Here is a 14,039-nt window from a genome sequence, read left to right as displayed (position 1 = left end):
AGTCCCTTTCCCAAAATATTTTACTAAGAATGGGAAAATATTTTAAACATAAAAATACCCGACCGGAACCTTCTTGTCTACAGCGTTTGCTGAGCAAGGAGCAGGCATCTTACCCTGGGAGTGAATAAGGATCAGCGGAGTTCTGGCGTTGGATTCCTTATACGACTCTTTCAAATTAATTCCGGTTCTGGGAACATACTCATTTCCCATTTGTTCAGTTATAAACGTTTTCACTGAATTCTTTAAATGTTCTGGTTGAAGAATTTTTATCTAAACAAGAAAGCACGGTAGAGAAGGTAAATTAAAAACCACGCAAGGAATGGCCCCTGTGGTAAACGAAACAAAGCAAGAAGCGTTCATTATCCACATGGTCGGGGTTTTATGCTGCTGGTGCTGGGCGCGCATCATGGAGGGCTTCAGTGTGCGGCGGGGAAGCCGCCACCTCGGCTTGTGGTCCCTCCTGGGAGCCAGGGCCGCCCCGTGCCGCCGTCCTTCTCACACTCTGACAGAGCTCTTGCCTTGGATGTAAAAATCCCACGTATGGTCCCTGATTCTGCAAAGACAGACTTTCCCGTGGGCTTCTTCCTGCTTTGCTGGACGTGTCTGGAGCAGAATGGAAATCAGGACGGCACAACCAGAAGGCGACTCACTCCTCCAGGAGCGACACGGAGATAAACAGCACCGCGGAGGGAACGCATATCCAGAAAGAACCCCAGGCCCGAAAGATTCCGGAAACCATGTACGTGTGGTAAGTAGAGGTTCAGGGTCCCCTAGAAGAAATCACTGCAAGTCTTGGAGGAAAGACCTTTTCCCTGAAAACTGTTTCATACAGATGACTTACGTGCTATTTATGAAATGACCGTGCAATCTGTCCTCAGCCTGAAAGGCGCCATCATTTGGGGCAAGGCTGATGCCGCGTGTGGATCTGTGTGGACGCCCTATGATGAACCGTGGGAAACTGCCACTTTTACAGGTTGTAAACTGCCAAGGATTGGCAGTTGCACTGTTTAATGTAAGATATATGATCACTATGTCAAATTCTGCTCTTTTCTGTTACTCCTTGAAAAATGAACCTTAATTTTATTCGACTTAAATGCAGCATGTCTTTATTTTTAGATGAAAACTGGCAGCACACAAATCATGTGGGCTCTGAGAGCAGAGCTCGTCCGGCATGTCCACTTACTGGAAGGGCTAGACTCAGTGGAGGGCAACAGATGGTCGGGGTGGTCCCGGCACATCACTCTGAGGGTCTGTGCTCCCGGCCGTCACCAGCACGCTGCTGCTCCTCCTTTACTTCTCTGACGTGAAGCACTGTGGGGTGGGAGAGCAAGCAAGACCGGAAGAAATGGCGTTGTGCTGAACTCAGTTCTCCCGGCTCCTTTTAAGCAGTTACGGGTAGTTCTGGAAATTTTCCTCATGTCCCCTCCCCTTACCCCAGGCTTTGCCATCTTTCCCGCGGAGCTGTCGCGATGGGGAGCGGTGCATGGACTGGTCCTTGTCCTCATGGAGCTCTGTGATATCATCCTGCCCCAGGTGGAGCCTTCTTTCTAATACACTGTAACTGCATCTCTCGTGTGGCAATCTCAATTTCTGACTCTTACAGACCAGACCCTGTTGCAAATATTCAAACTCAGTTTCTTTGTAGGTGCATTTGACCCTTTATCAGATGACGTCTTCTGACTGTGGGTTTGGAGAATAAGATTGCTACACTCATGAAGTTTCTCGCTGACAAACTAGAATCATCTGGAGCTTATTGGGGAAAGGTAAGGTAGCACAGGCTTTAAAAAGTTAATCTTGCTGTCAGCATAACACACACTGGCTACATAAAATTCAAGTAATACAAAGAACTAGAGATTGGAAAATCGAGATCCTGTTTTCTGGAAAGCCACTACTACCTCGCGCACATGGGGGAACATCGTGCCGTCTCCTCTCCTGTTTTCCTGGCTGGGGTTGTGCTGCACAGACTCTGTGGTGTTTATAGCGTTTGTCAGCTAATGCAGCTGAAACGTATGCTCGTGTCACGACGAGGTTGATAGTCCGCAGGCAGAGTGGGGGTAGCAGGCTGTCTACATGGCCAGGTGGGTAACATGAATTAGAGAAGCAGATTGGACAGAATGAAAACAATTCTCCCCACGAGGAAAACAGAGCTGGAACCATGGGGCTTGCTGGCAGCTAACGGTCACCATCCCTGCGAGGAAGTGCCAGCAGTGATGGACAATCGTGGCCCATGACCATGGCACACAACCATGGCCATGACCATGGCATATGACTGTGGTGCACGACCGTGGGGCATGCCGGTCGTGCATGACCGTAGCCCACAACCAAGGGGCAGCGGTCCTCAGGGCAGACACTGTCAGCTCCAGCTGTTGCTACTGCCTACAGACCCGCCCAGCATTGCCTCATCTTTTACTTTATCAATAAAAGCTGGAAATAGGGATTTTTGGGGTGAAATCTCTCAATTTGCAAATTTCGGCTCAAAGAAAAAAAACAACACAAACCAAACTTGTACACCCATGTTCGCAGTGGTGGTATTCCCGACAGCCCAGGTGGGAGCGGCCAGTGCGCACGGACAGACAATGGATAAAGGAGATGTGGTGCGTCCACAACCTCGAGCAGGAAGGAGACTCTGACGCCTGCTACCACACGGATGGGCTCTGAACACCTGCGCAGAGTGAACGCAGCCAGACATGAAAAGGTCTGGCTTCCAGATCTTTTTCCAGTGGGCTGGAATCAGCCACTGGCCCCAGAAAGTAGGGCGGTACCTGCCAGCATCTAGCGGGAGGAAGGAATGGGGAGTTACCGGTTCGCAGGTACAGAGCTTCTGTCTGGGAGGGTAAGAAAGTTCTGGAAAGAGAGAGGGTGGTTGCACGACACTGGGAATGTACTTCATGCCACTCCATCTCTCACTCAGAATTAACAGAGGTTACTAGGATTAAGTGAAATTATGTCTATTTTGCCACAGTAAAACAAACAGAAGACAGCTCACTTAAGATGGAAGTATACACAGAGTTTTTAAATCGTGTGTGCTGTCTTCGTTCTCTTTACTCGAAGACTCTGAAGTCTCGTAAGACAGGTCTCCAGAGATTCAAGCCCATTTGTCTGCTGATAGATTACACTTAAATCATTCCAGAAAACAAAACAAAGTGAGATGTCTGTAAGCCAGATGCAATTTTGGAGGGCAGTCTCTCTCTGGAGTGAATTTTAAAGTGTTACAGAAATCGAAGGGTGGCCGGCTGTCCAGGCTGGTGTTCGCATGAAGTCAGGGCCGACAGGGGCTTCTCCATCTCTAAACCAGATGGCAGATGCAGAAATAGAAGAAGATTTTCAGGTGATGAGGGTGAATCGAGGACGGTCTCCCTGAGGGAAATAGTGCTCCTGCCAGGAACCAGGTTTTACAAATGCTCCTGGCTTCAATCCTGGCTCTGCCAGCAGTCTTTTCTCTCTCTCTTTCTCCCTCCCTTTCTTTCTCCCCCCCCCCACTTTTTTTTTTTTTTAGTTTGACTTATTTATTTGAGAGATTGAGCACGCACAAGCGGCGGTGGGGAGTAGCAGAGGGAGAAGCAGGCTCCCTGAGAAGCAAGGAGCCGGATGCAGGACTTGATCCCAGACCCTGGGATTGTGACCTGAGCCGAAGAGATGCTTAACCAACTGAGCCACCCAGGCATCACAGCCATCAGGCAATTTCTAAGCCTTGGCCCCCTAATTCTGTGAAGTGAGGAAATCATCAGAGCTCCCCCCAAGATTATTGTGGGGATTACATGAAACAATGTCCTTGAAATGCTTAGCACGTGCTAGGCTTTAGATGTTTTAAGGAGCTCGTGAATGACACCCATTTGCATCCCCAGCTCCCTAACACCCCCCCCCCCCCCACCGCCAACCCTGTAATTGTGAAGCAGGAGCAGTCAGGTAAAATGTCACCTTTATTAACAGTGGGGGGATGGATGTGCTTCCTGATAGGGGCACTCGTAGGCCGGGTCTGTGCCCGCACCACTGACCGTGGGAGAGCAGAGTGGGGGTTGGAGGCTGTCTGAACAGACAGGCGAAGGCCCCGAGCCACCATTCTCCTTCATCCCTCACAGGTACCCACTTTCCAAGTCCTCCTCCTCTGGGTGGGGGCAGAGTGCGGGGGCAGAGCAGGGCCAGGAGTGCCACCTGATTGGAGTGTGAGTGCTTCCCTCTAACACGAATATTATAAAATCCACAGATTTTGCTAAGAAAACTTCAAATTTGAACAGTTTAAGTTACTGATAAGGGTCTCAAAACATGTAGAATATCACTGTTTTCTCACAGCACATCTTACCAAAATAAGTCTCTGAAACGGAGTGAGTTTCTCCCAGGGGAAATTCACAGGACTGCGTATTTCTTCATCTTCATCCAGAAGTTCAGCTAGATATAATTCAGAGAAAGAAACGGAGATGAACAATCAAGTGCCTTGAATCACTAAAAGACAGCATAATGAACATTCTCCTTTAAAACTGTAGTTTGTTTTAAAAACATACTTTATTTCTTACTTTTTAAAAAGTATTTACTTTATTTATATTTACTTTATTTATTTTATAAGTAAAATTTATTTACTTTAGAGAGAGAGAACATACACGCACATGCAGGTTGGGGGGGAGAGGGAGAACCCCAAGCAGACTCCCCACTGAGCTCCTGGAGTGGGGCTTTGACCCCATGACCCTGAGATCACGACCTGAGTCGAAATCAAGAGTCAGACGCTCAGCTGACACGAGGAGCAGAGGCAGGCTGACGCTTGACAGGCTGCTCCTGCACATGGGAGGTTTTTCCAGCGAATATAAACTAATAACTCCAGAGGTTAGAAAGTTCTTGTCATAATCTACCTATAAAAACATGGGAAATGAGAATCAGGTGGAAATGCAACAAGACTCTCAAAGTTTTGAGAACTGAGTATCACACAGACCCGTGTTTTCAGTATTGCCCCTCTTACTTGTGCAATGCCAAGTCTCCTCACGTACCTGTTGTTTCTGACTCTTACCATCTCCATGTATTTCCCCCATGTCTAATTTTAAACAAGGTGGATTACAGAAATAGCTTTTTTGAATAAGACTAAAATAGGTTTGGTGATCTTAAAAAAAAGTTCACGATACACAAAAATCTAGTTCCAAATTGATAAATCTAATTTTTATCCCCTCCAAATAAAAAGATCTTCACTTTACAAAGTAATGATCTAGAGAGAAAACTCTAGGGGAAGAGGAGAACTTCTTAGTAAGAACTGGAAATCAGGAAGCTAATAAAAGAAAGAAAACAGATATAATTGGCCATACAGACACTTCCCTGTCACCTGGCAGGAACAGTATAAACAAATCCAAAAAACACTGGCTGATTTTTAAAAATACTTGAATGAACATGTTGGCATCTTTAACAAAGCAAAATGTTAATTATCTGTTACACCAATACGGTTCTTACAGAAGGCCACAAAAGAATGAATAATTCAGGGCCCCTGGGTGGCTCAGTTGGTTAAGCGACCACGTTTGGCTCTGGTCATGATCCCAGAGTCCCAGGTTCGAGTCCCGCATTGGGCTCCTGGCTCCACAGGGAGTCTGCTTCTCCCTCTGACCTTCTCCTCTGTCATGCTCTCTCTCACTCTTTCTCTCAAATAAATAAATAAAATCTTTAAGAAAAAAAAAGAATGAATAATTTAGTAGAAAAATGAGCTGAGTACATGAATAATTAAGTCCAAATGGTCTACAAACATCTGAAAATGTACTTAAACGTGGTGCTAGTCAGGAAAATCCAAACTAAAGAGTAGCGTTTTCAGGTTGGCAAGAGTTAAGAGAACATCGTGCCCCTGCTGGAACAGGAGCGGTCATGTACTGTGCCCGGCACTGTGAACTGTCCGGCACCTCAGGGATGAGCAGGCTGGCAGCAAGTGTTAATGCGAACATCGGGAGCTTCTGACCCAGCGGTTCCATTTCTGGCTGCTCAGCCCGGAGACATGCCTGTTCCTGCAAAACCTGATCTTTCCCATCTTTCTGATGTGGTAGCAGGGGAACAGGACAGGGGAGGGAGACAGCAGGAGGCAGCGGGGAGTGGTGGGCAGGGCGCTCACTGGGAAGATCCAGGAAGAGTGCGGCAGAACAGCAAGCCATGTGAAGTGACTCTTGGTCCCCAGGTGATTTTTGGAGCCCCCCAGCCCTCCATCGCGTGGGTTGCCTGCGCACTGGTGCGGGATGAAGCCACATCGCTGGTCCCCGGTGGTCACCTGGCCAGGCCGGGGGGACCGTGCTCACAGCACAGCTGCGCTGCTAACGTACTGAGCTCCGTGTGCAAGCCGACCGTCCGCATGCACGTGTGCGGGACTCAGGTAGGCTGAAGAAGACACCGAATGCTCTCTTACTTTCCTTCGGTGATTTCTCACTCTCCTCCACCGAAGCATTTTCTGGAGAGAAAGGGATGGTCATCAGGCTGTACGCAGCCTTACTGGCTCTGAAAGCATCCCACTGGGGCACGTTGGACAGAAGGGACTTGCACAGGAGAGCGAAGGGCTCCAGCTCACTGCCGACGTACTGGCACTGTCTCCACTGGGATTCCGAGAGCCACTGCAGGTGCCTATCCCTGCAGGTGTCATACATGCCTACCGGAGAAGGGAGAGGACCATGGTAAAAGAGAGGATTGCCTTTATGTTTGAGTTACTTGTTAAAGGTAGTTAAATAAATAGCTATTGTGGAGGAAAAACCGTTTTACATAAAAATTACAAGTATTTCACTGTGGTAAAAACAGTTGACATTTACCTTCTGAGCAATTTGTATGTGTTCATCAGTGTTAAGTACCTTCATGTTGTTGTGAAACAGATCTCCAGAACTTTCCCTGCGAATCTGAAACTCTGCCCCATTCAACAGCCCTCCCCAGCTCCTGGACACCACCATCTTACTCTCAGTCTCTATAACTTCAACTACTTTGGATGCCTCAGGTAAGTGGGATCACAGAGTCTCTGTCTTTTTGTGACTGGCTGCTTTTCCTCGGCCGCACATCCTCAAGCATTATCCATGCTGTAGCAGGCGCCGGGGTTCCTCCTCTGACGGGCAGCACGATAATATTCCCTTGTAACTACACCTCACCTCGTGCTGATCCACTCCCCCACTGATGGACACGTGGGCTGCTTCCACCCGCTGGCGACGTGAACAGAGCTGCTGGGGACACAGGTGTGCAAATTGCAATCGGAGACCCTGCTTTCGCTTCTTTTGGCTGTATAAGGAGTGTGCTATTAGATCACATGCTAGTTTTATCTTTAATTTTTTGAGGAGGCTCCATACTGTTTTCTGGAAGAGCTGTATCAGTTTGCTTTCCCACCAACAGTGCACGAGGGCTCCGATGCCTGCACCTTCGCCAGCACTTTATTTTTCTGTTTTGTTGTTGTTTACAGTAGTCGTCCTAACGGGTGTGGGATGACATTTCCTTGTGGTCTTTTGATTGGCATTTCCTGATGAGTAAGGATACTGACCCGTCTTTTCATGGGCTTGTTGGCCATCTGTAGATCATCTTTAGAGGAATGTCTATTCAGGTCCTTGGCCCATATTAAAATTGGGTTGATTCTTTTTTTTTTTTTTTTTTTTAAGATTTTATTTATTTATTTGACAGAGAGAAAGAGAGCACAAGCAGGGGGACAGGCAGATGGAGAGGGAGAAGCAGGCTCCCTGCAGAGAAGGGAAAGCCCGATATGGGACTCGATCCTAGGACTCTGAGATCATGACCTGAGCCAAAGGCAGTGGCTTAACCAACTGAGCCACCCATGTGCCCCAGGTTATTTGATTCTTGTTGAGTGGTCCAAATTCTCTATATTTTCTACACATTATCTCCTTTTCAGATATATGATTTCAAATTGTTTCTCCCATTCCATAGGTTGCCTCTTTACTCTGTTGATTGTATCATTTGACGTACAGAAGTTTTTAAGCTTGATGCCGTTCTGTTGGTCTCACTTTACTTCTGTTGCCTGGGTGCTCATGTCAGATCCAAGACACCACTGCCAAGTCCAGTGTTATAAAACTCTTCCCTTATGCTTTCTTCTCAGACTTTTACAGTTTTAGGTCTTATGTTTAGATCTTGAATCCATTTTTAGTTTAATCATGTATTTGGGGTAAGATAAAGGTCCAATTGTGTTCTTCTGCAAATAGATACCCAGTTTTCCCAGCACTATTTGTTAAAGAGACTGTCCTTTCCCCATTGAGTGCTCTTTCCATCCTCACTGAAGGTCACTTGACCATATATGTGTTAATTTCTGGCTCTCTGTTCCATTCCACTGGTCTATTTACCTGTCTTTATGCCCATACCAGGCTGTTTTATTGCAGCTTTAGAATATAGCTTGAAACCAAGATGTATGATGACTCCAACTTTGTTCTTTTTCAAAATTGTTTTGGCTATTTGGAGTCCGTTGAGATTCCATATTATTTTAGGAAGAATTTTTCTATTCCTGCAAAAAGTTCTATTGGGATTTTGTTAGGAACTGCACTGAATCTCTAGATAGCTTTGGGTTAGTATGGACATCTTAACAATATTAGGTGTGCCAATCCATGAACATGGGATGTCTTTCCATTTATTTGTGTCGTCTTCAATTTCTTTCAGCAATGTTTTATAGTTTTCAGTATATGCGTCTTTCACCTGCTTGGTTAGGCTTATTCCCAAGTGTTTTATTCCTTTTGATGCTATCACAAATGGGATTGTTTTCTTAATTTCCTTTTCATATTATTTGTTGTTGATGTATAGAAATGCATTATATAAGTTTTTAATGTATAGAAATGCATAACATAGAAGTATATCTGATAATGTATGTTGGTTTTGTATCTTGCAACTTTGTTGTTTTGGTTTACCAGCCCTAACAGTGTTTTCATGGACTCTAGAGTTTTCAACATATAAGATCATGTCATCTGTGAACAAAGATAGCTTTACTTCTTCCTTTCCAATTTGGATGACTATAAAACTTTTTTTCTTGTTTAGCACATAGGGTAGAACTTCCATGTTAAAAAAAAAAAAAATGGAGAGAGCAGGGGACATCCTTGCCCTGCATGAGATCTCAGAGAAAAACTCAAGAGTTTCACCACTGAGTAGGATTATTATCTGTGGATTTTTCACAAATGACTTTCATTGTGTGGAGGTAGCTTCCTTCTATGTCCAGTTTGTTGAGTGTTCTTAATTATTGAAGAGTTGAATCTTATCAAATGCTTTTTCTGCATCAGTTAAGATGGTCATATGATTTTGTCCTCATTGTTAATGTGCTTATTACATTGATTTTCTTATACTGAGTCAACTTTGCATTCCAAGAATAAATTGCACTTGGTCATGGTATATAATGCTTTTATTGTGCTATTGAATTCGGTTTGCTGTATTTTGTGGAGAATTTTGACATCCATAGTCATCAGAAATTTCAGCCTGTAGTATCCTTTCCTTATAAAATATTTGGCTTTGGTATCAGGGAAGTGCTAAACAAGTCTAGAAGTATTCCCTTCTTGCTCTCTTTCTTGCTTTTTTCTTTTTTTGGTAGAGTTTCAGGAAAAGTGTGTTTATTCTTTTTAAAATGTTTGGTAGAATTTTCCAGTGTAGCAATCTAGCCCAGGCCTTTTCTCTTTTGGGAGATTTTTGCTTACTTAATCAATCTCATTAGTTATAATGCTGTTCAAGTTTTCTATTTCTCCATGATTCAGTCTTGGCAGATTATACATTCCCATTTCTTCTAGCTTGTCCAATTTGTTGGCATATAGTGGTTCACAGTGTCTCTTATGATCCTTTTGATTTTTGTGGCATCAGTTTTAATGTTCTCTCTTTCACCTCTGATTTAATTTGAGTCTTCTTTTATTTTCTTGTTAATCTAGCTAAGAGCTTGTCAAGTTTATTAATATTTTCAGAAAGCCAGCTATTAGTTTTACTGATTTTTAAATTTCTTTAAATGTTCTATTTTATTTATTTGTGCTCCACTCTTTGTTTCCTTCCTTCTGCTAGCTTTGTGGTTAGTTGGTTCTTCTTCTTTTTTTTTTCAGTAGTTCTTTGAGGTGTTGGGTTAGGTTGTTTATTTGAGGTAAGATAAAGGTCCAATTGTTTAATGTATGATTTAAAGTTATGAATGATTTTTTAATGTATGATTTAAAGTTATGAATTTCTCTCTTGATACTGTTTTTGCTCTATATTTGTTATATTGCATTTTAATTTTTATTTGTCTCAAGATATTTCCCTTGTAATTTCTTTGACCCACTGGTTCTTTAAGAGTATGTTGTTTAATATCCACATATTTTTGGATTTCTCATGTGATACTGATTTCTAGTTTCATTGTCAGAAAAGCTACTTTATATGTCAATCATTGTGCTTCCTGTTTAGCATAAGAAAAAATTGGAAACCCAAGTCTCTAACTTGACAGAGTGGTTACATAAGTTTTGGTGGTCCATTCAAAAATTGGAATGTTGTGCAGACATTAAAAAGTCTTAAGTATATTTATTGACACAGGCAGCTACTTTTGAAATGTTATTAATTTGGAAAAAAAACGAAGTCTGTATAGCAAAGTCACCCGAAAGAATATACAAGAATAATCCTCTATGCATGTATGTCAAGTATATATATATGGAGGGAAAACACACACAAATATTACTAGTGATTAATTCTAGATTGTGGAATTACAGGAGATTTATTTACTTTTTTCTTATCTGTAGGTTGGAATGGTTTAATAAACACGAACTGCTTGTGTAATAAAAGAAAAGGAAGCTATTATATTTTTGTTATTGTTTTCATCTCTTAAAACCATACTGGGGATGTTTTTAGGCTTCTAAGTGCAGTGGACGCCTTGTGGGCTGGCTTTTTTGCTGCGTGACCTCATCTCCTGGTCGCAGGTGGGTAGTTCAGGAGTAGAGTCCTGACAGCACTTAGGCCCACTCTCCTGGAGACCCGGAGTCTGACCGTTAGGCCCAGGGCCCAAGAGCTGCCAGATGTTTGGGTTAACAGCAGTCGCTGGTTCGTCTCACGTTGGTGCTCAGTTATTCATTTTCCTTGCTGTTTTCTGAGTTATCCCAGAATCTTTCAAAACGTTTTTATTTTTATTTTTATTTTGGTTTAAGACAGTGAGTCATTGTTCTGTTTTCGTCAAGCCAAAGAATCTTAGTAAACTCCCAAGAGCATTTACTGACTCAACAATCATTTACCAAACATCTACTGTATACCAGGCTTTGGTAGAAATAAAAACAAACAACAAAACTCTCCCAATGTCTGGTATCTTTCCAGAGCAATTCTTTGATACTTCCATTCTGATTTTACTGTTTGCTAATAGTCTCAGAACACGGGGCAAAGGCTACTACTCCAAGCCACCACCTTTCCTCCTCAGTGAGAATGTCAGACTACCTTTAGCTTTATATATTTTTGTGACTTAAAATTACGACACAGAATAACAATGTGAATGTACTTCACACCACTGAACTGAATGCTTAAAAATGGTGAAAAAGGTACAATCTATGTTATGTGTATTTTACAATTAAAAAAATAGATACACTTAAAAATGTACGACGCAGGAGGATTTGAACAGATCCAACATGTAGTGCTTTCTGCCTCATCATTTTGCACAAGTGTGGTTTTGTGGTTCAAATTTTCTGGGAATTTTCCTAAGACACTGCGGATGACTACAGTGAAGGGGGGCAAAGTTTCACTCCAGCTGGTATTTAATCAACGTGTGTGTGCCCGTGTGTGCCTCCACACACGTGCGCGTGTCCCTGAAGTCTAGCATTGGGCATTCAGCTGCATAGACTAGGATTACAATAACCACAGCAAATGCCATTTACTCATTCATCCAGCACTTACTGAGTACCAATCATGTGCTCAACGTGTAAGGACACAGCATGACTTAAACGTCACACCTGACCTCAAGCTGCTTTTACTTCAACCCAAACAGAAGCACCGACTTGGAGCACCTTAAAAATCTCTCCGTGTTTTTCAGAGAAACATTTTTCATGGCTTTTTCTGGAACCCAGAGCAGTACCTTTTACTTACTATTAAGTTTGGCCTGGGGCATCACACCTTTACTATTTATCAATAGGGCAGAATGTAGGAAGATGTCCCATTCCTCCTCTGGTAGGGACCCGGTGTCATCACCTCCATTAGCATCATTTTGCATGACTGTGATGCAGAGCCAGAAGGAGAAGCAGAGTTTATGTTGGTTAAACAGAGCTGAAGAGACCACCTAGGGGGAAAATGGAGCGTCAGACCAGCCCAGCAACATTGAATCCATGTGCAAAATACACGTGCAAGGACGTCTCACCTTAAAAATACTTCTGGTCAACACATCGATTGAATTTTTAAGATGTTTCTGGGAGATATTTTCCTCCTTTTCTAATATGGGTTCTTCTGAGAGGTCTGTAGTATCAAGGGTCTTCTGGGGTCTGGGGTCAGGCTCTTCCTGTTCTTTGCTTCCGGAGACGACTGCTAGAAGGAACGCCTGGCGAAACCAGTCCAGGGAGAACTGGTACGCGCTGCTGACCCGGGCGAGGCCGGCCACGAGGAAGTAGAGCAGGGCGCCCCGGGTGGCTAGGGGGAGACAGTGCTTGCGCGTCTCTTGGATCTTACTTTCTGCTTTTTCTGTTGCTCTGATGCGCTTTGAAATTTCATTTGAATTCATTTTGACGTTTCTTAAGATGTCTACCGTTTCCTCATCATCTAACACACATTCTAAAGACAAACAACAAAAAAATGAATTTAAATAAACCCCACCGGAATGTTAAACGCAGTTCCTTCATTCTGAAATCTTTCCGTAAGAGTTTTTGACTTCTGGTTTTTTGGTGGTTTCATGCGGGCAATGGGGCGCTAAATGAAGACCGGTCGTATTTCTGAATAATTGGGTTCAGAGCACACATGCCCCCCCCATCTCTTCTTTATATTACTTTAATGGGGTGGATGCTATTTTCTTTATAAGCACATGATAAGTAGCCAATCCGTCATAAGGAATGACCCACCATCCACACAGACAAGGAGACAAATTTCCAGAAAATAGCACGTGAACTCTGATATTTTCTATGGTTTTCTATTTTACTAAACAATAAAATTGGTAATGACCAACGAAATTGATTTCTCACTCCACGAACAGGTTGAAACTTACCTTTTGAAAAAAAGCGCTGCTTCAGAAACAGAGTAATTCTCTCCTTCTCAAATATTTAAGACGGTTCTCCTATTTCCATTATAAACTCTATTTTATGAACATTCCCATTTTCTTCAAGTGCTTTTGTTAATGGTATGATTTATAGACTCCTCACTATCCTTGATGCTTACCCCGAGCATGTTAGTGTGAAAAGAGCCCTCTTTAAAGTGTGACAAAGGCAGAAAGAAACATAGATACCATTAAATGTCCTTATAACCTGCAGCCCACTGCAGAAGATTTGAGGCAGGCTGCATGTAAGTTTCCTCCAGAAAGTTCTGTCTTCACCTTAATGCCTTGCTAGAGGAAAAAACAACATTGTTTTGACAATGGCAAGGCCTCCAGTGTCCCGAGGGTCTTCTTCAGCATATGAAAATCCTTTCTGGACTCTCCTTAGCTCTACTTTCCACAACAGCCAAGGTACAGAACCAGTTGCTCGTCACAATCCCAGGACAGCAGCTCCTTCTGCCCGCGGATCCTGTCCCTTTGCTTTAATAAAACCACCATTTTGCACCAGAGACATCTCAAGAATTCTTTCCTGGCCGTGGGCTCTGGACCCCACCAAACCTCACCAAAAACCTTTAAAAATTACATCCGTATCAAGAACTAAACACAGCTTCATATGATCACTGTAAGGAGTGATGCAATTATCACACGCCCTGACCTGGATACCATATTCTGATTGATTTTAGTGACGCTTTCTAGTAATGTCAGGACCTCGCTGTGGGCGACTTCTGAGTCCCCACCCCACCCCACCATTCCCACAGGGAGCAGGCAGACGCACCAAAGATATACTACAAAGAGAGTAAGGATGACCTATGTTACTAAAACTTGGGAAAGGGGAGGAAAAAACATGCACCAAATCGAGGAGTCGTTTTCTTTTTTTCTTTTAGAATTATTAGATTTTATTTTTCCCTAGTACTCT

General features: G+C 43.5%; 1 protein-coding gene across 1 annotated transcript in view; it reads right to left on the bottom strand.

The window, feature by feature from the left end:
- Positions 1 to 14,039, bottom strand: part of DNAH14 (dynein axonemal heavy chain 14) — a gene marked incomplete at both ends in the record, with an annotated part of 406,864 nt that overhangs the window by 39,454 nt on the left and 353,371 nt on the right. The window contains 5 exons of the mRNA XM_080824495.1: positions 114 to 270; positions 4,301 to 4,386; positions 6,359 to 6,595; positions 11,977 to 12,166; positions 12,245 to 12,651. Coding sequence (XP_080680621.1) covers positions 114 to 270; positions 4,301 to 4,386; positions 6,359 to 6,595; positions 11,977 to 12,166; positions 12,245 to 12,651 — 1,077 coding nt within the window. The remainder of the gene's footprint in view (positions 1 to 113; positions 271 to 4,300; positions 4,387 to 6,358; positions 6,596 to 11,976; positions 12,167 to 12,244; positions 12,652 to 14,039) is intronic.

This window comes from Martes martes, assembly GCF_963455335.1.
Source record: "Martes martes genome assembly, chromosome: 15".
NCBI lineage: Eukaryota > Metazoa > Chordata > Mammalia > Carnivora > Mustelidae > Martes > Martes martes.
The sequence above is the reverse complement of the archived record's forward strand: the minus strand, read 5'-3'. Positions and strand labels throughout refer to the sequence as shown.